This window comes from Sturnira hondurensis, unplaced genomic scaffold (genome assembly GCF_014824575.4).
Source record: "Sturnira hondurensis isolate 20B ecotype Veracruz unplaced genomic scaffold, ASM1482457v3 Scaffold0004474, whole genome shotgun sequence".
In the NCBI taxonomy this organism is placed as follows: Eukaryota; Metazoa; Chordata; class Mammalia; order Chiroptera; family Phyllostomidae; genus Sturnira; species Sturnira hondurensis.
This window is the reverse complement of record NW_028077105.1, coordinates 13,585,879-13,610,406: the sequence shown is the minus strand read 5'-3', so window position 1 is coordinate 13,610,406 and position 24,528 is coordinate 13,585,879. Positions and strand designations below refer to the sequence as shown.

The window sequence follows — 24,528 nt, the reverse complement described above, 5'->3', positions numbered from 1 at the left end:
CATTTTTTTTCAATATTTATTTTATACTATTGAGATTACCATAAAAACTCCTGGTTTAAATCTCTGGTTCTATATTATTTCTATAGGATTTCACCCTGCATACTATTATAAGACTTATGATAACACTTCTTCCCATTCATATCCTACGAATCCAAACTGTCACTTTGGTCTCCCATAATTCTCCTTCCCTGGATTTTCAGAACCGCCTTCATGTGGCCACACACCATAGCTGAAGTCTTACTGCCTTCTGTTCCTTGTGTGGTCCCTGGCATCTAGTCTGGTCCCTGGTCCTCTCCTCAAAACCCCCTGCTAACGTAACACTCATTCCTGCTTCTGGGTTAACTCCTCATGTAGAGCTATCATGTACTGAACTGAACCAAATGGCAAGCATCAACTCTGTTTCTTGTAACAATCCTGCTAGGTGAGTATGAGGGTCTTCATTCAATAGATAAGGAAACTGAAGCTCAGAAACATCAAGTCATTTAAGGAAAGGCACATTGCTAGCACATGGCAAAGAGAGTCAAATTTTTGCCTGTCTAGTATAAAGCCAATGCTGCTTCCATCATTCTTCATAATCATCTCCCTGACTCAGGTGCTCTTGCACATTTCTAAAATCCCAGTTACATCCATCATCTCCCTGAAGTTCTCACTGACTGCCACAGACTGCAGGAATGTCTCTAATCTCTGGACTCCTAATGTAACAAATTGTCTTGCATCCGTCTTTCAGAAGTTCATCTCTATGCCCTTGATTATACTCTCTTGGAATTGAAACAATCTCTTATGACTTGACTGTAAATTTTGTAACATCAAGCACAATTCTGGACATATGCAGTGATATTAGCATAGTATATGTTTTCAATAAAATGTTAATTGATTATATTTTTTAATCAAATGTTCCACTATTGAGAACTTTTTGAAAATTGAAAATAATTATAATATAAAATATGCATAAATGTTTAATGTAAACTAATTATAGGAAATTTATAGTGCATAGTATATCACTTTTCCCATTATATACCAACAGTAAAATAAAGCCTAAAACACAATATGCTTATAATAAGCAGTAACAATGCACCTTTTATCTGATCAGCAAGCTTTCACTCTCACCAGGAAGAGTGCTAAAAATAAAGCAATTTTTCTATGTAGTTTTTCCATTTCTGCAGATATGTCTAAAGCTCAATTATAATTTTTGATGTAAAGATTCAATATGTCATTTTATCTCTACTATGAATTTTTCTTACAGTTTAAAATTGCTAATTTGCCCACTTTTCTTCCAGAAAAATGAATGTTTTCAGATTATATAAAATCACATATAATGAATGTTTATTCACTAAAAATAAAAAAAAATACAAGCCATTCGTTTTTATATGTCAGCAGTATGGTTAAGAGAAAGTATGGTAGTAACAGGTTAATATTTAACATATACATAGAAAGATGAAATAGAAATTACTTAATGTAAGCTAAAATATGTGAAAACAAGTTTATGAAAATATTTAAGACTAATGTTTATCACATGTATGCAGTATTACTTTTACTCTCTGAGAGATAGAAATATGGCTTCCTTTTACAAAATATAGACACAAATGTCTTGAAAAAGGTAAAAAATATTTGGAATAGGCTTGAACCTAGGGAGATTGTAATTAATTAGAATCTCTCTCAATATTTTTGTCTTCCTTTTCTTCATTGTCCTCTTCTTATGAGGTTTCTTCTTCTAACTTTTAACATATGTCTTAAGAGTACACAGCTAAACTCTTGACTTCTTCTCTCACAAAGCCTGCTTTTATGAAGTCTTTTTAAAAAAGTATTCCAGTTTTCAAGTTAATGAATTGTAAGGCAAGAGATTACCTCTACCAAAACTCTGCATATTTAATTAATGGGAAAAAAAAAGGTTGTATCTTTCAGGTTAAACCATACAAAACCACTGTTTCTGAGGTAAAAATAGTTAAATATAGGAGATTTCATAAAGTTCAATCAATCATAAGGATAAGTTTTAGGCATTTGTCATAATCTGGCTAGAGACTCTGAAATTCATACTGTCCTTTTAGCAATTTATGAAAAGCATTCAATTGTCCATTATATAAATAAGGAGCAGTATATGCTAAAAGTTCCAGCACTTTGATTAACTTACCCAAAATCTGCCAGAAAACACAGGATCTATTTTATTTTAGCTCGAATGTCAATTTATTACTGATTACATTTAAAATATATGAGGAGGATACACCAGTATTTTTCAATGTTTTGGGTATCTTAAGGCTTCATCCAGTCCTCATTGTAAAACCAGTCTTGTTTATAACTTTGTAGAGCTTACACAGTGTTCTTACCTGCTTTGGATGTTTTTTCATCTTTTTTACTTTCAGGTTCTGGGGTAAAACATAACATATATCCACAAATACAAACAATCAAACAAGAAAAAAAAGCATTCAATAAAAATAGTACGAAGTAGTTTAATAGGCAGATTTTATAGATCTTTCTCATGTGTTCTCTATTTCAATTACAGTTACCGTTTTATCAATACACAATGGAATGCATATTATTGGTAAATTATAAAGTAACTTAAGCAAAAGAACTTTGATTTTAAAATCTGGTTTCCCAAAATAGTTTAATACTAATCAAATAACTTGGCATATGACCTTTAGTGATTCTTTAATGGTCTTTAATAAAATATGTGTAAGTATTTAAAATGAGGAAATTAATAAAAACTGAATTTTCTATTTTCAACTACGTACGCTCAATTCATAGAGCTCCACCTGGTGGTTAATTTAATCATTTCAAACTGTATAATGTTTCTATTAATACTTGTTACTATTAATTTTATAAAAAATTAAATTGGCTTAAATTCAGTATGATATAAACAATTAATAGAATGAAGTATTTTTATATTTTATTATTCTAAGACAATGGTTCTTATCTAGAAACTCTGCACTTTAATGTATATCAGTATAGGATAAATATATAATTCTATAATCTATATAACAGATACTCATGATACTATCCAACCAATGTGATAGTTGACTATATCTACATGTTTCTTAGTCCTTCCTTTTATTTAGCAACTTTCCTAGGCCTTGTAGTTTTCATTTGGCATAAAGAACTATATTTTGATTAACAAAGGGTTCTGGTACATTGCAATTTTTTTCCCTTCAAATAGCAGAGAAACTGATCTCATGGGTGGGATACTTACTGGGTATAGAGTTGTGTGTCAAGGATGGTGCCTATTAAAAGCATATTATACCTACCCACCAGACATTTGACATTTTTGCACATTATCTTCTTATTTGTGCATTTATTTGTTGGCACTATCTATACAACTATCAGATGCAACTATCCAGAGTAGCTAAGTGAATTCACTAGTTTGTGGCTGGTTATTTTAAAGCTCAAACTAGAGTCTCAATCTACCGAGCTCAGTCCTTTTTCTGTAACATATACACACACACAAATACTCCTTGCCCACACACATTTTCTACGTGTCTGTTTTCCTCTTTCTCTCTCACCTTTCATTCCCATTGGACCACAACCAAAACAATTACACCTTATAAACATCTATAGCTATAGTTCTAAAATGCCTATAGTTTGTAATGCAAGCACTTAATTCATGACTCAGTGCTTTATGCCGAAATCCTGAATCTGCAGCCCTTCCTTGTCAAGATTCCCCCTAGTATGTTCATGCTCCCAGAGAAAGTTTGCTGAATGGACAGAGTGGACAATAAAAGCACAAAACGAGCCAGAGGACATTAATTGTCTCTTTGCAATAGAGAATAAATGCACACATTTTTCCTGCTTCATCTGTCATTATTTCATTTCCGTGATCCTTTGTCTCTTGTACATGCTAAATACAATATATCTCAGATCTGATGGTGTCACTCACCCTCATCTGCTCTTTCTTCTGTGAATCGTTATATGTGCCTCATTATTCTTTCTTTCCCTGAAGCATCAATGTGAAGAGTACACATTGAAATAAGTAAGAAAGAAATGAAGAAGGCTGAACATAGTATAGGTTGCACAAAAATAGTCAGGCAGAGAAGATCCTGTGATGTTATTTAAAGATGGCAGGATAGCTGGTTGGATATATTTCTGGTAATGAGCCAGTTGATGTTAAAGCATTCAATGTGTTCAGAAAGTTCTGCAAAAATCACTTGCCCAGGTAAATAAGCAGACATTCTTTGGTGTTCTTTTACCAAGGCAGAATCACTCTTTAACTTGATTCTTTCTTACTTGTTTCCATGTGCATCAGCATTCATTTTCTTTAACTTGAAGTGAGAATAATCAATTAAATTAATAAAGGGGGGAGGTTTAAGTAAGGATAATTCTATATCTGGTTCAAAGATGTAAAAATAATAGATGACCTCATATGAAAGATGATAGATTTAAATTATTTAAGTGAACAGGAAACATAGAAAAATTTATCTGGGTATTTTTAAAAACTCCCTGCAAGAAGAGAAGCATATTAGAACATCTACGTAAGGTGGCCGGGAGCCACAAGTGCAGTGAACGTGCAGAGTGACTATGATTCATTTTGATCTGCTCTGCCCCTTTCAGTGAGGACTTAAATGGGAAGGACATTACACAAGTGATGGAGGGCTTTGTATTAACCATTGTCCGCAAGTTCCATAGACATATAGTTGTGCATATACTATCATTGTACATTTGTTTTGGAGAAAAGAAATAAAAATTCACAGTGCTTGGATACATTAATTTTGTGAAGTTCATGATTACAGAGAAAATTCTGGCAATCAATTACTTTTCTTACCAACACACACCACTTTTTAATTGATCAGCTTTGCATTTTGGTGTGATGGGCACAGCTAAAAAAAGTTTTAGGCTGTAGGTTGCTGCTTAGAGTGAAAGTGGTATTATTACTGGTACAATTTTTTACTTAAACAATTTTTTAGGAAATGAGTAACCATGGATTGGTAAAGGCACATACTAACATTTTATATTTTAGAATACTAAACTTTTAAATCAACAAATTATCTGTAACTTTCCTTCATTCCTACTAAGTATAATAAAAATATTATAAAAATAACTCATTCCCTCTGGTTACTAAGAGTTTGTTCTTTATTTCCAAGTCTATTTTGTGCATTTGTTTGTTTTGTTGAATAGGTTCCACTTGTAGGTATAATCACACGGTATTTGTCTCTCACCACCTAGCTTATTTCACTTAGCATAATACTCTCTAGTTCCATCCATGCTGTTTTGAAGGGTAGGAGCTCCTTCTTTCTTTCTTTCTTTCTTTCTTTCTTTCTTTCTTTCTTTCTTTCTTTCTTTCTTTCTTTCTTCCTTCCTTCCTTCCTTCCTTCCTTCCTTCCTTCCTTCCTTCCTTTCTTTCTTTCTTTCTTTCTTTCTTTCTTTCTTTCTTTCTTTCTTTCTTTCTTTCTTTCTTTCTTTCTTTCTTTCGGCTCTCTGTAATTCCATTGTGTAAATGTACCACAGTTTTTTGATCCACTTATTTACTGAAGGGCATTTAGGCTGTTTCCAGCACTTGGCTATTGTAAATTATACTGCTATGAACATTCAGAGGCATAGGTTCTTTTGAATTGGTGATTCAGGATTCTTAGAGTATAATCCCACCAGTGGGATTGCTGGGTCAAAAGGCAGTTTCATTTTTAGTTTTCTGAGGAAATTCCATGATGTTTTCTGCAGTGGCTGTACCAGTCTGCATTCCGACCAACATTGTACTAGGGTTCCCTATTCTCCACATCCTCCAGAATACCTATTGTTTGTTGATTTATTAATGATGGCTGTTCTGACTGGTGTGTAAATAGTATCTCATTATGGTTTTAATTTGCGTCTCTTTAATGCCTAGTGATGTTGAGCATTTTTACATGTATTTGTGGCTCTCTGTATGTCCTCCTTGGAGAAATATTTGTTTAGGCCCTTTGCCCATTTTTTAATTGGATTGTTTGTCTTCCTGGAGTGGAATCATGTGAGTTCTGTATATGTTTTGTAGATCACACCCTTGTCTGAGGTATTATGGGCAAATAATTTTTCCCATATGGTTGGTTCTCTTTCCATTTTGTTGATGCTTTCTTTAGCTGTGCAGAAGGTTTTTAATTTGATGTAGTCCCATTTGCTTGCTTTTTTTCTTCTCTTGACCTAAGGGATATATTGGTAAAAATATTGCGGAGTGGGATATCTGGATTTTTCCTGCCTAATATTTTCTACTAATACTTTAATGATGTCACAACTTACAACCAAGTCATTATCTATCTTGAGTTTATTGTGGTATATGATGTAAGTTGGTGATCTAGTTTCATTTTTTGCATGTTCTTGTCTAGATTCCCCAACACCATTTACTGAAGATGCTATTTTTACTTTATTTTATGTTCCTGCCCCCTTTGTCAAATATTAAGTGACCCTATTGACATGGGTTTATTTCTGGGCTCTCTATTCTGTTCCATTGATCTATATGTCTGTTCTAATGCTAGTACCAGGCTGTTTAGATTATAGTGGTTTTGTAATATAGTTTGATATCAGATATTGTGATCCCTCCTACTTTGTTCTTTTTTCTCAGAATCGCTGGGCCTATTGAGGGTCATTTATGGTTCTATGTACCTTTTTGAAATATTTGTTCTCAATCTGTGAAATATGTAATTGGTATTTTGATAAGGATTACATTGAATCTATTGATTGCTTTGGGTAATATGGACATTTTAACGATGTTAATTCTTCCAATGCATGAACATGGCATATGCTTCCATTTATTCGTGTCTTCCTTAATTTATTTCTTCAGCATTGTTTAGTTTTCTGTGCACAGCTTTTTTACCTCCTTGGTTAGTTTTTTCTTAAGTATTTTATTTTTCTTGTTGCTATGGTAAATGAGATTTTTTCCTAATTTCTGTTTTTGGTATTTCATTATTGATGTATAAAAATGCCTTTGATTTCTGAATGTTGACTCTGTATCCCACCATTTTGCCAAAATCATTTACTAGGTTGAATAGTTTTTGGTGGAGTTTATAGGGTTTTCTACGTACACTATCATGTCATCTGCAAACAGTGACAGCTTTATTTCCTCCTTTTCAGTTTGGATGCCTTTTATTTCTTTTTCTTGTCTGATTGCTGTGGCTAGCACTTCCAATACCACATTCAATAAAAGTTGTAAAAATGGACACCCTTTTCTTCTGTCAAGGCACATTAGTAAGAGAGATTATTGTTACTTTAGAGAGTAAAATAAAAAGACTAGTTAAATGCTTTCATGTAGTAATTTGAAGCCTCGATTTCTAAAAGACATAATTGAACAACATTTAGACTAATAGTTCTGGTTATTGCATCTAATTGACATTTTATGGAAATATTTGTCTACTCATACTTGTCATTAAAAATTAGGAAGAAATGGTATAATAATGTAAAAATTCAGTATTAATGAAATAAAATGTAACTTTTTTAAAATACATTTTTCCAAAATGCTCCCTTCCCCACCACCATTGTCTCTGACCATGAACTGGCTAATGCTAGACTGACCATCTAATGTGCAATGACAGAAAGATAAAAGAAGACAGAAAAATCTTAAGTTGATATTTTTCAAAGATCAAACACCCAAATTAACACTAAGAACTTTTAATGGAAAGGAATTGTTTTTCATTTATGTATGTAGTCATATGCATCTCTTCTGGGGGAAATTTTTAATTGAACTTCCTTAATGTGGATATTTATAATATTTCCATCTGTTCCTCATTTTTAATATTTAGATTAGCAAAGGTATCATAACATCATTGTATGATTAAATTATTTAATGACATCAATTTCAATTTAGATTGCTATGTAAACATCCATTCCAATCAACAATTAGATACTATTAAAGAAATTTAGAGTTTTTTCAAAATAAATTAATGTTTAGTCTTCACCATTAATTAATTCTTTGAAAAATATAGTAACATTCACCTGCTTATTAAACACTTAACATAACATGTAATAATTTTTTGTAAGGCCAAGTATCCTAATTTTCCCATTATTCCAGAGTAATATAAAATTTTCTATAGCACCAAAATAACTACTATCACCAGTGATTGTAAAGGTGAAGTTTTAGATGTGATAATACAGTTCCAAAGTAAAATATAAATGTTTTAATATGTTTGGAGTCTATATTGCTTTTAAAAATTCAAGTTCATATGTGGACTGAGAAAAAAATCATGTTGTACTCTTATGTTTCATAACAATTTTGTTTAAAATTAACAGCAAAGTTAGGAAAATATGACTTAAGGGTGTGTTTCTAACATGTTGCTACATGAGCTAATGGAGACTCCCCACTCATTCTTTATTTCTCTGACTGATTCCCCGTCAGCTTTCTCTTTCTGCAGTTCTCCCCATCTCACACAACTCCACCTCATGTTTATACAAGTGCACCAAAAATCTTCTTAATAAATAAAATAACGTCAGGAAGTTGGAATTTTTACTACTAAGCACCTGTACATCGGTTTTGGGAAAAGTCATTAAGGTGTTACTACTGGTTTGACCCTTGAACTCCATCAGGAGTTCAAGTGGAAGCCTCCCATTTTCTCTCCTGTGCCTGGAATGTATGCTTGCTTGCCTTCCCCTAGTTAGAAGCTGCCCAAGGACACAGCTATGAGATAATAATGTGCTGATGAGACTATCTGCACTGGGTATGTGACTAAAGCCTATGAAATCTGTTTTTACATGACTAACCCTAGTTAAGGCCTATATATAAACTTAATATTCTAGCAGGCTGGTGGGGAAATCTACTGTTTTGTGGCCATCTAGACCAGCCTTTTAAATAATTCCTCTTGCTTATTAAAACTGCCACCTACTAATCTGGAGTGGCTTGCCGTTTCTCCAGTTCCAGAGGGCCAGCTTTGTATTTCACCCAGGAAGCTCCCCGCTAAGGTTTGCGAAGCAACAGTTGGTCAGTATTTCATGAAGATCTTCAAGGTAAATGTAGAAACAGGTTCTATTTCTAATAGTCATATAGAAGATATACTTTATGGTTTCAGTGGTTCATAAATATGTTTATTAAAAAAGATAGACAATTCTGAATATGATATTATATGCCTCTAGAATATACTGAGATTAATTAGAAATTAAAGATATTACCTTGAATTTGGCATATTTACTTATGTTTTGGAGTATATACTTGATATGTGGTATAATAGAACCTGCATCACTCCAAGACTAATACAATGGGGAGACAGGAGATGCCATTAGATGCAAGATCAAGAGCCCAGTGCTTGATTTAGACCAGAATTCTAATGTTGCCTTTGTTGGAAATTGCAATCACTTTGAAAAGTTTCTTTACTCTTCATTTTGTTTACTTATAAGATAAGGGTAATGGACAACAGCTTATCTCTAAGTTTCTCCTAGCCATAAAATTTGTTTAGGATTTTACTGTATTTAACCTTAAGGTATGGCAAGGTATCACAGAAATTTTATGTATTGCTTATTATCTTGAATCTTTAGTTTCCATGGTTATTCCTCATAAGATTCACATTGGGATTACAAAATGTGGATTTCCCCCCACAGACTGATAAAATCAGAATAACATGGCTTTTTAAAGCTTTTTAAATATTTCTGACACAGTTGCTCTTTCCTTTGCTGTGTCATAGTACAGTTTAGAATTTTAGCATTGGAAATCAGTATTTTGTTCTTGACTCAAAAACATCTGAGGGCTTATGAAAGGTATAGGTTGAGAGTATTAAAAAGAAAAGATATAGTAACTGAATATTCAATAGGCAGATCAATGTGTTTTCACATTTCATGTACAACATTACCTTTTTCCTTTAGGGAAGCTGGCAACTTCACTTCTTTCTCTTTAATAGGCTCTGGAAAGAAACATTGAGTGTTTATTTTTAGCCAAGATAAAAAAGGTGAGAACACATATGCGAGGGAATCAGTGATCTGTCAGGAAAGTGAACATGTGGAAATGATGCTTTCTCTCAAAAATCATTTTAATCACACAGAGACAAAGATACAGCAATGTAGAGAATAATAAGCCCTTCGTTCTCTGATTATTTTTATTTAACATAAATATAAACTGTTTAAAGAGTTACAATCCATTTGTTCATCTAAGAGGATGGGCATTTGGATGGATAAGAACTTATTTTATCTGTAATTTTTAATAACACATGGACAGAGGGAAGGGGGGTTGAGGGAAGGGAAGAGGTGGGCAAAGGGGGGGAAATGGGGACATCTGTAAGAGTGTTGTCAACAATAAAAATAAAGTTAAAATATCTCCACGGCTTCAGCATCCAACATCTCCCTCAACAGTTATTGTCAGCACTAACTTATTTTTATCGGGCTATGCGTTTTTCAAATAAATAAACAACCAAATGGAAAACCCTCCATATAGCCTATAAATGTGGTATTTTAGTCACCAGACTTGTCAATAAACTTCAAGAACAAGACTATTTCTTCAATGAACTACCAACATCTTTAAAATGTGGTCCTTGATTAAAGTAAATCAAATAAAACTTTATTTATTCTACCAGGTTTAAATACAAAGTGATTCTTATCATATTATGGGTTCCAGACATGTATGCAGATAACATCTTGAACAACGTTATGTGTTCTCAACAAACAATATAAAAACAAAAACCCATTTTCTGCCTCCTTTACAACACTAAATTCACTATCCATTTTGCTGACAAAAGTGCCTTTTAATACAGGGCAAAAGGAAGAAAGAAAGAAATCTACACTTTCAGCTCTTTTTTTTTCCATTCCCACCTTATGGTTTGGGTGGGAATTCAGAGAATATGATCTCAGCACTTCTATGGTTATAACATTCAAACAGTTACTTAGAATTAATGGAGTCCAGGTGGCTTTGGAGACTGTGAAGAATGAATTTAGGGATGCTACTGAAAAAGCTGTATCCCTCAGAGCAAGATTTTCTAGGTAGATAAGCTATGCCCTCAAATATCCGTATGCTTGTAGGATTTTTAAAAATGGTTTTGGTGGAAAATAAATGTTTGTGTTTCTATCTATTGTGTAAATTACAGATAAGGCTAATTTCTTTTACTGTACTTTAGCACGAAAAGATGAAATCAAGAGCCATGGGTTGAAAAAACACATTTTAAAAAGCTTCGTTAACTTTTTTTTCAAGCCAAATGGGGGTCATTTACTGCTTTTGCTTTCCCCAGCTCAGTCAAAAGAATTAATGTGTTGGGAGATGAGAAGTGGTGGTGGGGGCAGATTCCCAGGGCAGTGGGAGAGTGCAGTGTCTGGAATTTCAGGGCTCAATGTGAAGCATGTTTGTTTAAATGGGTGAGTGTATGTGCATTTTGGTCTGAGAGGAACAGAGTCATAAGATACAAAGCCTAGCAAGAGGAACCCAGGAGATGGATTTGATTTTCTGGAGAAAGAAGGAAAGGGCAAGATAATAGCTATACTCTTACAGGGTATTCAAAGTTCATACCCATCACCTTAAATTTGGGAAAAGTTCTCAGAAAATAGAAGTGGTTTTCATTTCCAGGCTTGCTAATAGGAAAATGGTGTCTGTATCCAGGCTGGGTAATCAGCGTTGCCTCTCCTGTAGCTCATGTTTTTCTGTTTTCTTTTGGACTTCAAGGGATTTGGACAAGGTAGGATGTCCACAGACTGAACTGTGGTAATTACCCATGCAAGTGAGTGAGATAGCAAATTGACAAAAACTGTGGAGAGAAAGTTACATGGAAATCCTGGACTTCTGTATCTGAAAGTGCATTATCAGTTTGGGTCAATTTAAATCATTGTTTCAACTTATCTTGTTTTTTTAGGAGATAAGTTTTGGAAACACTTTTTGTGTGTATTGTTTTTACAAATATAATAGTTTCTTTGCATTTGTCTACAAGCCTATGGAAGGCTTATGACTCTTGATTATGATTAGAGTCTGGAGCATATTTGATGGACTGTGATATAAATTGGACTGTGATATAAATTGAAACTCTCCAATAATCTGGGCAAGGAGGTTGGGGTGGAGAAAATGTTCACAAAGAAATAAAAAGATCATTCCAGATCTTACTTTTCCCTATGCTTCCCCAGAGACACAGGCAGTAATGAACTGGGGTAAGTGTCCGTCCATGAGGAAATTCAGATCCCTGGGGACCAGTTTCAGAGTCCTTAGACAGCTTCCCTTCCTTAACTCTTGCTTTTGTTTGATTAGTAGGAATGGTCAAGACAAAGCACGAGGAAGACCAGAGAAGTTGGGGGATTATTAGGTCCATGGTCCTGAGCAACAAAATGTTCAAGATGACAGGCATTGCTGAACACCCACTTATTATTAGAGCCAAACACACATAGATAGGCCTGTGTCCCAAAATAGACAATAACTCCAGTGTCTCTCAGGCTAATCCCACACTAGAGGAACTTAAGTGTGTTGTTACTATTGCATTCTTAGTGGAGGAGGAATTAATTGATCACTTTGTTGCCTTGTTTGGATTTGGTTTGCAGTTCCTTGGTCCATGGATGGATGTTGGATCCTCAGATGAGTCAGCCCAGCTGTAAGCAGCAAGTAGTGATACAGTGTTGGGGTGGATGACAAAAGGAACAGAACCAATAATGGGGTGACTGGCAGGTTGTCTGGTTTCCGGGTGGCCATGGCCACACAAACAAAAAGCTCTGCCCTCCTGACTGTGTTGAGGGGACTTATACTAGTTCCCTCGCCCGGGGAAAGTCAGCAGCTGAACCACCAGCAAAAGCCAGAAAGACATCTTTCTTCTGCCTTTTCTCTTTTAAACAATCATCCCTGGATCTTCTCTGCACCACTTTAAATAAAAACGCAAACCTAATGATATTTTTAGATGCCTAATTTATTCATGATGATCATGTCCCAGGTAAATGTGGTCCCAAATGATTTTTGTGTAATAATCCTGGTTTCAGAATTGGATCATTGTTTCGATATGGGTTCTCACGTCTACACAAAGTGGAACCTGTGAGAAACTGGCAAATGTAGTCAGCCACTTAACTTGCATAGTATGAATAGCTTGCAATACACAATGACTCTAGTGCAGTAAGTGGTCTTCTGCACCACTTACTTTGAATGGAGCATTGCTCCATTCAAATCGGCCTCACCTCAGCAGCAGCAGGAGGCTTCAAAGACGAGATTCAGAAACAGAAACACTGTGGTTTTCAAAGTCCCTAAGATCTTATATAGGCAATCCTGCTCATTTTAAAACTTTCCTGTGATGATAAATGATATTCATAAAATAAAGAAAACGTGGTAATTAGTCTAAAATAGTAGTCAATTAGTCTAAAATAGCGTCTAATTTATGTACAACAAAGATATTCTGGGGTATTAATGCAGCTTGAGTGAAAAAGAGGTACATTTTAGCTCTAAATCAATAGTCCTATGCAGTAAACCTTTATACACATGATTTTTCTAGGTGACCATAGGGACACCTTGCAAATAGCAGAGGATTAAACATTGATAAAAATGTGTTCACTAGGAAAGTACTTACAACTGTGCATTCGCAACTGTTATAACAACAGTAATAGAAATGACAGGAACCTACTTAGTGGTGTGGTCAGTATGGATTTAAAACCCTCAAATGATGTTTTCCAAGGCAGAGGTTTACGACTACCATTTCCAGTTAATTTAGGCTTTGGCACAAGTAGAGTCTTTAAATAGCAGTTTCGATTTTTGATAATCATCATTGCCTGAAAGGGAGTTTTGGATTTAGGTCCCAACCTCTTTTTTTTTTAGATGCTTTTATATTGAACAATAACATGTGGTCCAAATATTCCTGTAACATAAGTACAGACCAAAGTAAATGTGTTTTATACTGCATTTTGAAGGAGAGAAAGTTTCTATTTTGCTAATTGTGATTTATAAATCATAATGTATATATGTATACATCTATATGTATCTGGACTTTTCTGTTTCAATGACACTTTTAGTTCTCACACAATCAAGGAAAATTTTTTTGTCAATTGTGAGATAAAACGAGAGTGAAGGATGAGAAGGCGTCTCTTCCAAAGTACAGGGAACCACCACAGAAAATAAACTGAACTCCTCTGTGGTAAATAAGAGGAGTCACCTCAATAACTGAGGACTATAATTTATGCCACATAGCCAATATATCTATACCAAAGAGATTTTCAAACTTACATAATGAGCTCCACACTCAAAGCAAAGGCTCTTTGAAGAATGCAAATACAAGAACCCTATTTTAAGGAGCAAGCAGTATCTGCACAAAAATTCAAGGATGGACTATAAACCCTGACAGACTTGACTTCCATTCTTGCTTTTATCTCTAACTTCACGGGGTAACATTGGGTGACGACCTGCACCTCTGCTCCCACATTTATAAAAACTGAGATACACAGCACAACTTGCTGAGCTGAAATGTGTAAAGTCGATTTCAGTGTGCCTGGCAAAGAGCAGATGCCCAGTGTCTGCACTTCTCTGAAACAATTCTCATGTCTTTGCTTGGATAACTTCTCATCTTTCTTACTTGAATTTAATATAAATTCCTTCTTTAGGAAAGCCTTCTCTGATTTCCCAGACTTAACTAGAACCTTCTATTATACTCTTTTATAGCACCTTGTATACTTCTCTGATTCTTATAATTTTAACTAATTATGTCATTGATACTATAAATATCAGAAGGGCATTGAATATGTTTTTCTTATGTTCTCAGTGTCTAGGGAGTATGTATTTTGATTACTTTATATTAGATTTATAAAAATAACTATTGAATGTGATACTGGTTAGTCCACATAAAATTTAAGGTGAATAACACAGGGTCTTGATACTTAAGTAGGTGACAGTTCAATTAGTTAATTAGCTAGATAGCTAGATAAATAGATAAGAATACATATATTATAAGTATATGAATTCAGAAGAAAAGGTTTCAATGAACATTGAGAAGACTTGATGCTTTATATGGACATTATTCTTATAATGTCCACATAAAGTCAGTCCACTTAGAAGAGAAAAATATCAATGTTAAATAAGAACGTCGTGCCTTTTTATAGCCATAAGGAGCTGACAAGATTAAAGTCAATAGAAGATGACTAAGAGAGCCTTTGAAAATAACAGAATTCACAAGTCCAATTCTCCAGTTTTTTTCCTAGCTTTGTCATCTTTGTTTCTCAATGATTAGCTAGTGCATGGAAGGACTGTGCAACTAAATATAATTTTATGAAGGGGCAGAAAAGACATAACCAGGGAACATGAAGGCAAGTCCTTTCTGTATTTTTTAATTACCTTCTAACATTTTTTTACCTTTTCATTCTTTAAGGAAAATCCTTATTTTTGTTGTTTTTTTACCTTTTTGTTTTTGAAACTATAATCAGAGCACTTTTTAGGTAATGGTGAAATGTTAGAAAGTGTTCATGGGATGGGTAAATAAATACAAATGTTCAAACACAGGAGGGTGACCTAGGGAATTATGATGACTAGTATACTATGGGTCTAATCAAATATTTTTGCTAATAATTTTTTGTTTTATGTTGCATTGACTCTATTACCTTTATCCTTCAGAACTGAAGAAGTCTTCCCAGTTTTTTCTTTTCTAATTTCTGCAAGAAGAATCACGAAAAGGAAAGGTTACAATGAATAATATAAATAAAAATGGCAAGTTTCTTGATGTGTTTTGTTTAATGAGGCCTAAAAAACTCAAAGGGTCTATGGGTTGATGTTCAAAATATAGATATATACTGGGATAAGATTATATACTGAACTAAATATGCAGAAGATATAAAATAAGCTTATAAATTATTATTACAAGGGTCAAATTATGATAAACACAAAATAGGCACAAATATTTGGTTGGTCAAAAAGTCCATTTAGTTTTTTCCCATAAATAAAAGACACAATTTTTATTTTCACCAATAACTTTATTGATTTGGATATTTTGAGTATGTTGGCTGTCTCCCATGTGGTATAATGTTGGTTGTTCTCAGTTAATGCTGCAATTTGATTGCTATTGACTTCAACAGGTCTACTGGCCTCTGAGGCACGGCCTAGGGGGAAATGTTCAGCACAAAACTTTGCAAACCACTTCTTTAAAAAATATTTTATTGTTATGTTGTTACAGTTGTCCCAATTTTCCCTCTTTGCCCTCCTCCACCCAGCCCACCCCAACTCCCATAGCCAATCCCCACATCATGGTCCATGTCCGTGGGTCATTCATACATGTTCCTTGATGAGTCTCTTCTCCTTCCTTCCACCATTATCCCCCTGCTCCCCACCCCTCTGGCCACTGTCAGTCTGTTCCATGTTTCTAGGCCTCTGGTTTTATTTGCTTATTATTTATTTTGTCATAGAATCCCCTTATAGGTGAGATCATCTGGGCTTTCACTGACTGGCTTATTTGCAAACCACTTTTTACATGTTTGATCAATCATAGCACCTTCTCCAAACACTGCACAAATCCCTTTTTTTTTTTTGCATTTCAGTTGCATTTTTACCTTTCTTGAAATAATAAAACATAATATATAAAAAATGTTGTATATTCTCTTCCATTTTCAATATTAAAATGGCTACACAAAAGTCTACCAATTTTGATAAATTAAAAAAATACATGCTGATATGACAGCTGTCACAGTACAATCTAACAAAATAGTTTCAAGTGAAGTTAGAGACAACTAAGTGCTACTAGAACCACTGTACAGTAAAAAACAATGAACTCTTTGGCCATCCCAATAAAATGCAATGGACTTTGGGGAGAAGGTAGGGTAACAATAATGCCTAACATTGTCTATTTACTATGTGTCACAGGAAATGTCTTCTGATTTGTCATTCAACATTTACAAGAATACCATATGGTAGATAGGTACTGTTCTTATTCCTGATTTTCACATAAATGAATTAAGTAACTTTCCCAAGGTCATGCAGCTCTTTAAATGGGAGACCTGGGATTTAAACTGATGTCTCTATGAACTCAACCAGAAAAGTACAGGCTCTGGTAGCTGAATGATGACATCAGGCGGGTTATATGGTAGTTGGTACTGAGGCCAACCTTGAAAGATGGAAAAAAATTAGACCAACAGAGATGAAGTGGAAAGGAAACACATTTTAGGAGAATAGAAGAGAATAAGGAGGCCTGGACCTTGCACATCTCTTGGACCCAACACAATGTAGTGGAAGTGGCGCTGTGACTTTCTAGGCTCAGACAGAAAAAGCCATGCAGCTTCCTTCTGCTGCTGTAGGAACACTAGCTCTGAGGAAGCTGGGTGCCATGTAAGTATGTGACACCACCATGCAGCAGAGGTTACATATGAAGTATGTCCAGGAAAAGCTCAACCATTGTTAATATAGTCAGAATGGTTTGCTCGATATTGATGTAACCTGGCAGCCTAGGAGAGTGGGCTGGAATGCGCATGTGTGAACAATGATGACTTCATTGTACTAGTCAGCAGGGGCGGTAGATGCCATTGAGTGAGCATGTGTACTGTGTGGCCTTCACATTCAAAATGACTGAGTGAGTAGAGCAACAAATCTGTATCAAATTTTGCATTAAGCTTAAACATTCTTCCACAGAATCTATTTGGATAATTCAGAAGGCCACATCTATGGACAACTGGCGATTGGCAGCTCACTCATGCATCGTATCTTCTGCAGTTTTGTGGGTTTTTTTTTTTGTGAAACATCAAATCACCCAGGTGACTCAGAACACTACAGCCCAGATTTGGCACCCTGTGATTTCTGGCATTCCCCAAAACTAAAATTACCTTTGAAAGGGAAGAGATTTCAGACTGTCAACGAGACTCAAGAAAATATGACGGGGTAGCTGATACCATGGAAATTGGGAGAACTGTGTGAAGTCCCAAGGTGCCTACTTTGAAAGGGACTGAGACATCATTGTCCTACGTACAATGTTTCTTTTATTTGGCATCTTTTTCAATAAATGTTTCTATCTTTCATGTTACATGCCTGGATACCTTCTGCACAGACTTCGTATAAGCAGTCCAGTCAACAGCTCAAGCTGTGCTCCCAGCCAACAGCTAGCAACAACAGCTAGACATGCAGACAAGCCAACCTGGACATCCCACAGTTGGTTACTTTAGATGACTAGTGTTCAATTCAAGCCTACACCTGACTGAAATCATATGAGATGCTCAAGTGAAAACTGCCTAGTTGATCTCTTCTGAATTCCTGACCCTCTAAATCATGAGCACAGTAAAATTGGTTGTTATTTTACATGACTAAGTTTTGGAGTAGTCTGTATATGGAAACAGTCCGTGAAATCGCTAATGAATAGCAGAATATTACACCCTGTGCTATGTAACTCTCCCATTAGAGATAGATACAGAGATAGCAGATAAATTATTAATTCTATTTTTAAAATTGGGGAAGGTTTCCAGTCAGAAGATGCCAGTTGGGTTTAGGATTTCACTGGTCAGGAAATGCAAATTTAACAGTATAAAGGAGTGTAGGATCAGTAAATCTGGTTATTTAAATAGCTGAGTATCAGATTAAAAAAGAACCCCTGCTTACTTGATTTACAGAGTGATAATCTGCCATCAGTTAAGATATGAAATGTGTGAAGAGAGGACTTTGGAGGAAGATAGGTTCCTTGTTTTGAATATATTGAGTTTCTTTGTTAACAAGATACCCAAAAGGGCAATATCTCACTCAGCTGGAAATACAGGTGAAGTGCAGATTATATGCAAGTGTCGCAGAAGGAAAGCAATCTGCAGTCTTGTTTATAAATGGAAACTGTCACTATAACCAGTAACATGATGTTCCCAAATCTCATTTACTTTGTTCACACAGATTGACTTGATTTAGTTTCATAAACTAGATGAAAGCAAAATAAGCCAGAAAGTTAAAAACTTTTTTTAATACATGCATTTAAAAATACTGAAGTCATGGATTAAAATATTTTACTTCCATGTTTCAAATCCAATCTCATATAGTTTATCTTTATTGATAGCTATATTATTCTATACTGGTGATAGTAACTTAATTTTTCTGAATTTTGATTAGCTATTGCCAGATGTTTAAAAATGAACACAGACCATTATCAAAATAGCTTCACAAGACAAGTTTTAAATAATTAACTAGATAAAATTATTTGTTTTTAAAAAATATTCAGTTTCAATAAACCAAGAATTTTAAAAGTTAAAGGCCTAAATATATATAACCATAAAAAATAAACAGAAAATAGTATTTGATTTTTCTTCAAGTATTACCATAAAACAGATAAAATGTACATATAACAATAGTGTTTCCTTCTACAACAATTTTTAAAAGGCCTATGAAACAGACAAAAGACTGAAATAACGGACAATGTTGTAAGAGTAAATAGGCATTAGAGATCTTCTCTGGTACAAACACAAATATTTTGAACTCCAAACAAAGTATTTTAAGAAAATAGTAGTAATAAAGAGTATCTTTGATTTGGCCATCATTTCTTACTTGTTGCTCTGAAGAATTGACTTTAATGCCAGTTTATTATTATTGGCATTAAGATATTAACAAAAACATTTCTGTTAGAGCATCTTAGCTTCATGTCAATGCCAAATCCAGGTAGATTGGGAAAAAAAACCCCAAACCAATGCTGAGATTAGAAGGTTTAAAAGATCCTAACAAGATCATCAGGTAGTTCAGGTTCCTGGCTGTTCATGGAACCAAATGCAAAATTTTTAACTTTCCTTACCCACCTAGCTCTAATGAAATGCTTGGAAATATGTCAGAAAATGACTTTCTTACTTCTTTTGTAGATATAAGATGCCTATTAATTTGAGATATTTTTAATGGACATGATAAAAAAATAAAAGTATGAACTTTTTGGATTTTTTTCCTTATGGAAAGAATAATTTGAAAAAACATATAGAAATGTTTATTCATAAGTTTAATGGTACCTGGTAATTTCCAAGAATATGTTTATCAATATACACCACATCACACAACAGTAAAAACATCAAAATTATTATATAACACCTGTATTTTTTTTAAGTGATGCTGTATTTCCTGAAGTGATTTGATTTTTAGGAATTGCATACGTTCTTAATAATTAATATGTGAATGTCCTACCAATACTTGTCATTCGTTCATGTTCATTTGGATATAATTTGACAGTTAGATATTTTAGAAAAAGTATTTTATGACATATTTATATCTTTTTCAAACCTCCCAGATATAAATTTTATACATAAATACAGAGAAAAACATTCTCAAATTGCCCAAATGGTTTAAAATACTGCTTAGAATTCACATGAGAGAAAAAATATATATTGGTGTTTCATTGAATACTAACTTTGGATGTTTCTGAAAAGATGTTAAGGATTTAATTTTACTCAGGACATTGTCCATTAACTTTATAATTAAGTGTGACTTGGTCAGAGCCATCTTTAACTTTGTCCCAATTTAGTCATTCCCTGTTCTTTGGGCTAAAGAGCTTGGCACATATATTTTTTAAATTTTAAAATATTTTCTTCTAAATATTCGTTTACAAATCCTTAATGTAAACATTAGCCATTCATTACAATCAATAAGCCAATATTGATGCATCATTATTAAGCACAGTGCACAATTTACATTAGAGTTAACTTTTAGTTTTGTACATTCCATGGATTTTTGACAAATGTGTAATGACATACATCTACTATTACAACATAATACAGAATAGTTTCACTTCTCTAAAAATTCCAAGTTCTCCACCTATTTATTGCTTCCTGTTCTCAAACCTGTGTCAAATACAAAACTTTTTTGGTATCTCTATAGTTTTGCCTTTTCTAGAATATCATGTAGGTGGAGTTATCAAATTATCTTTTTCGACTTAGAATTTAAGGTTCCTCCAAGTTTTTTGTGGCCTGGCGGANTGGAGTTATCAAATTATCTTTTTCGACTTTAATCTTTATCTTTATCTTTTTAGAATTTAAGGTTCCTCCATAGTTTTGCCTTTTCTAGAATATCATGTAGGTGGAGTTATCAAATTATCTTTTTCGACTTTAATCTTTATCTTTATCTTTTTAGAATTTAAGGTTCCTCCAAGTTTTTTGTGGCCTGGCGGATTGTGCATTTTTAGCACTGAATAATAATTCCATTGTATAATGTACTATTCTTCCTATTAAAGAATCTACTTGCTGATTACAAGTGTTTAGAAAATATGGAGAAGCTGGTATATACTTTGTGCGCAGGACATTAGTGGACAAAACTTTTCAACTCATGGGGTAAATGCCAAGAAGCATGATTGTTGGGTTGTGTGGTAAGAAGAGTTTGAGTTTTGCAAAAAACCACCCCACTGCCTTCCAAAGTGACTATACCATTTGCATTCTCTCCAGCAATTCATGAGAGTTTCCATTGTTCTACATCTTTCCCAATGTGAGATGTTGTTGATGTTTTGACAACTTTCTAGTAGGTGGGTATTAATACCTTATGGTTTTAATTTGCAATGTTCTAATGACGTATAATGTTGAGCGTCTTTTTATATGCTTATTTGCCATGTGTAAATCTTTTTTGCTGAGGTATCTGTTAAGATCTTTGCCCATTTTGAAAATGGGTAGTTCATTTTCCTATTGATTGAGTTCTAAGAGTTATTTGTATATTTTGGATAATAGCCCTTTATTAGATATGTATATGTATTTTCTGCCATTTTGTCTTGTCTTTAAATATTCTTGACAGTACCTGTTGCATAGAAACACTTTTAATGTTAAGAAAGTCCAACTTATCAATTTTTATTCATGGATTATGACTTTGGTTTGTATTTAAAAAGTCATGGCCAAACCCATGGCCACCTAGATTTTCTCTTGTGTTGTCTTCAAGAAATTTCATAGCTTTATGCTTAAATTTTTGTCTATGATCCATTTTGAGTTATTTTTTTGATGTGGTACCACTTGCTGAGAAGTCTATTCTTTCTCCACTTAACTGCTTTTGCTGCTCTGTCACAGAGAAGTTGACTATATTTTTGCAAATCTATTTCTGGTCTCTCTGTTTTGTTTCATCAGTCTATTTGTCTAGTCTTCCACTAATATCATACTGTCTTAATTGCTGCAGCTTTGTAGTCTTGAAGTCCAGTAATATTTGTTTTCTTTGTTTTTCTCCTTTAATACTGTCCGCTATTCTGGGCTATTTTGCCCCCATAAAACCTTAAAATTGGTTTGTTGATATCCACAATATTAGTTGGCCAATATCCACTGAGATTTTTATTATGATTGCATGAAATCTACAGATAAATTTGGCAATAGCTGACATCTTAAGAATTTTGATTCTGCCTATCCATGAACATGGAATAATTTTAATTTTGATCATTTTGATTTTTTATTGCTGCTATAAGGGTAACAGTTGAATTCCATATTAACATGGTATCTTACAACCTTGCTATAATCACTGATTAGTTTTGAGTTTTTCTTTGTTTCTTGGAATTTTCTACGTAGACAATGATTTCATATGTGAACTAAGACAATTTCATTTCTTCCTCCCTAATTGATGTAATTGTATTTTATCTTCTTCTGTTAACTAGTACGTCCAGTACAATGGGAAACAAATGTTGTTAGAAGGGACATCGTTTCCTTATTCCTTATCTGGAATAAGGAATTTCCTTATTCCTTAGTGCGAAACTATCCCATTTCTCTTCATTAGGTATGATGTTAGCTATAGGTTTTTTGTAGAAGTTTTTTTTTTTATCAAGGAGAAAAAGTTCCTCTCTATTCCTAGTTTATTAAAAGATTTTATCGTGAATGGGTGTGAGATTTTTTCAAATGACATTCTGTATTAGTTGATACAGTTTTCATAGTTTTATTTGTTTTTTCTTTAGCTTGTTGATGTGATAGATTACATTAATTTATTTTTAAACATTGAACCAACTTGGTTATGATGTATACTTTTTGTACATTCTTCGATTTAAATTGCTAATATTTTAGGTTTCTGTGAACTTTTGTAGAAATCCCTCTAAGTGCATATCAAACTTTCTGATGGAAAAGTACATGTAAAAGAAAGTCTGAGACTCTCAAAAAAGTTTTGACTGGAGTAAAACAAATGCTAATGCCCTTTCAACAAACTAGACACTGTCCTTCTTATATTTTAGGAATAGGTCAAGATAAACTTGATCTATTCAATAAATATTTTTTCAGTGTCTCATTTGTGCTTGGAGCTGGAAGAACAAGGTTGTTGCATGAAGCTCAGTCTTTGCTAGAATGCATGTACATAGAGTGATAAAGACACATACCAAGGGCTCCGGGACCATAGCAGAAGGATTGACAAACTCTAACTGATGCAATGAGAAAAGATCTTACAAAAGCACTGGCACTTGTGGCGGATTCTAAAATTAAATACAAAGTTTGGCATGAAAGAAAATTGAAAAGAAATTTAACATAAGACACTACAGGAGTAAACCATAGAGTGTGAAATTCATGTGGCTGGATTGTTGGATAAACAAAATGGGCGAGAAGCAGGGAGCCAAGGTGGTGAAGGAACCTGAAGCAGCCTCCTATATTATTAAACTTATATATTTCCAGGGATGAATACTCTTTAGAGTCTACAGGTAAACACTTTTTCTGTCATTGTATCGATTAATTAAGAATATTTTGCTCATAAGAGAATATGACCCATACTTAACTGAGTGACAATACATAGAAAGTCATTGTCATTTTGTTTGGAGATAGCCCAAATTGAAACTTCTGGTTACCTACAGTTGTGTTATCCACATCCTTCTGTCTCCAAAGACAATATCTTGTTTTATTTTTTGTATTTTCTTTTCTGTGGCTGCTGTGAGCATAAGCTCTACGTCCTGTGTGCCATTATTAGTGATTCTTATTACTAAATTAATGTTTACAGAGTCTTTGTTATTTAAATGAACATCCAATGGTATTCTTTGCTCCAGAGATGTGGTTTTTTTAATTTTAAGTATAATTAGAGTATATATTTTAAAATTTAAGTAAAATACCACAAATATTATAATTTATTAAGTAGATTTATATAATATTTAAAATATTTTCATTTTAGAATCTGAATCTTACTTTCCTGATTATACTTTTGTACAGAATGTACCTATAATCAGAAAAATAAGTCTATACTCTAGCATTTGAGGCAAAGAAGAAATGTCACAGGCATAGGACACATTTTTTACAAGTGAGAATTAGGCAACATTACAATTGAAAAGTCCTCCTTTACACTTTACATTATTAAAAATTATTGAATTATATAAAGGATTTCACAAAAATCTGAGGTGCATTATCATTGAGTTCAGAGATCACATGACAACTTCATATTTACAATTAGATTTAACGGAGCTTTAAGAAGTGGTTTTAATTCATTCCACTAGCTTTGTGTGAAAACTGTTGCATGTTAAAATGAAGCTTCAGAATTATAAGAGGTGGGGATGGCTGGGGTTGGGAGAGTAGTGAAGAGTAAATGCATAACTGTACTTCAACAACAATAAAACAATTAAAAAAGAATGGTAAGTAAAACAAGAACACACATTTGATGTAAAAAAAATGTTTGCTGCTTTTAAGAACTGTAAAGATGGGTAAAGTTTCCATTAAGAAAATACTTTGATGAATCATGGAAGAGTAGGTGTGAATCATGAATCATGCGGGCAGAGTAGGTGTGACACATTGGTCCTTGGTGCATTGTCTGTCCTGAAATACAAGGTAACTTAATTTTGTCCATCTGTCATCTAATTCCTCTGACCTGAAAGTTGGTAAGGTAAATTTAGT

At 33.8% G+C, this 24,528-nt stretch overlaps 1 protein-coding gene across 1 annotated transcript in view; it reads right to left on the bottom strand.

Moving 5' to 3' along the window:
• LOC118986780 (triadin-like) overlaps nt 1-24,528 on the bottom strand; it is a 64,565-nt gene that overhangs the window by 387 nt on the left and 39,650 nt on the right. Inside the window, exons 9-11 of the mRNA XM_037045877.1 lie at nt 15,394-15,444; nt 9,720-9,770; nt 2,322-2,360 (exon numbers count right to left, since the gene is read on the bottom strand). Coding sequence (XP_036901772.1) covers nt 2,322-2,360; nt 9,720-9,770; nt 15,394-15,444 — 141 coding nt within the window. The remainder of the gene's footprint in view (nt 1-2,321; nt 2,361-9,719; nt 9,771-15,393; nt 15,445-24,528) is intronic.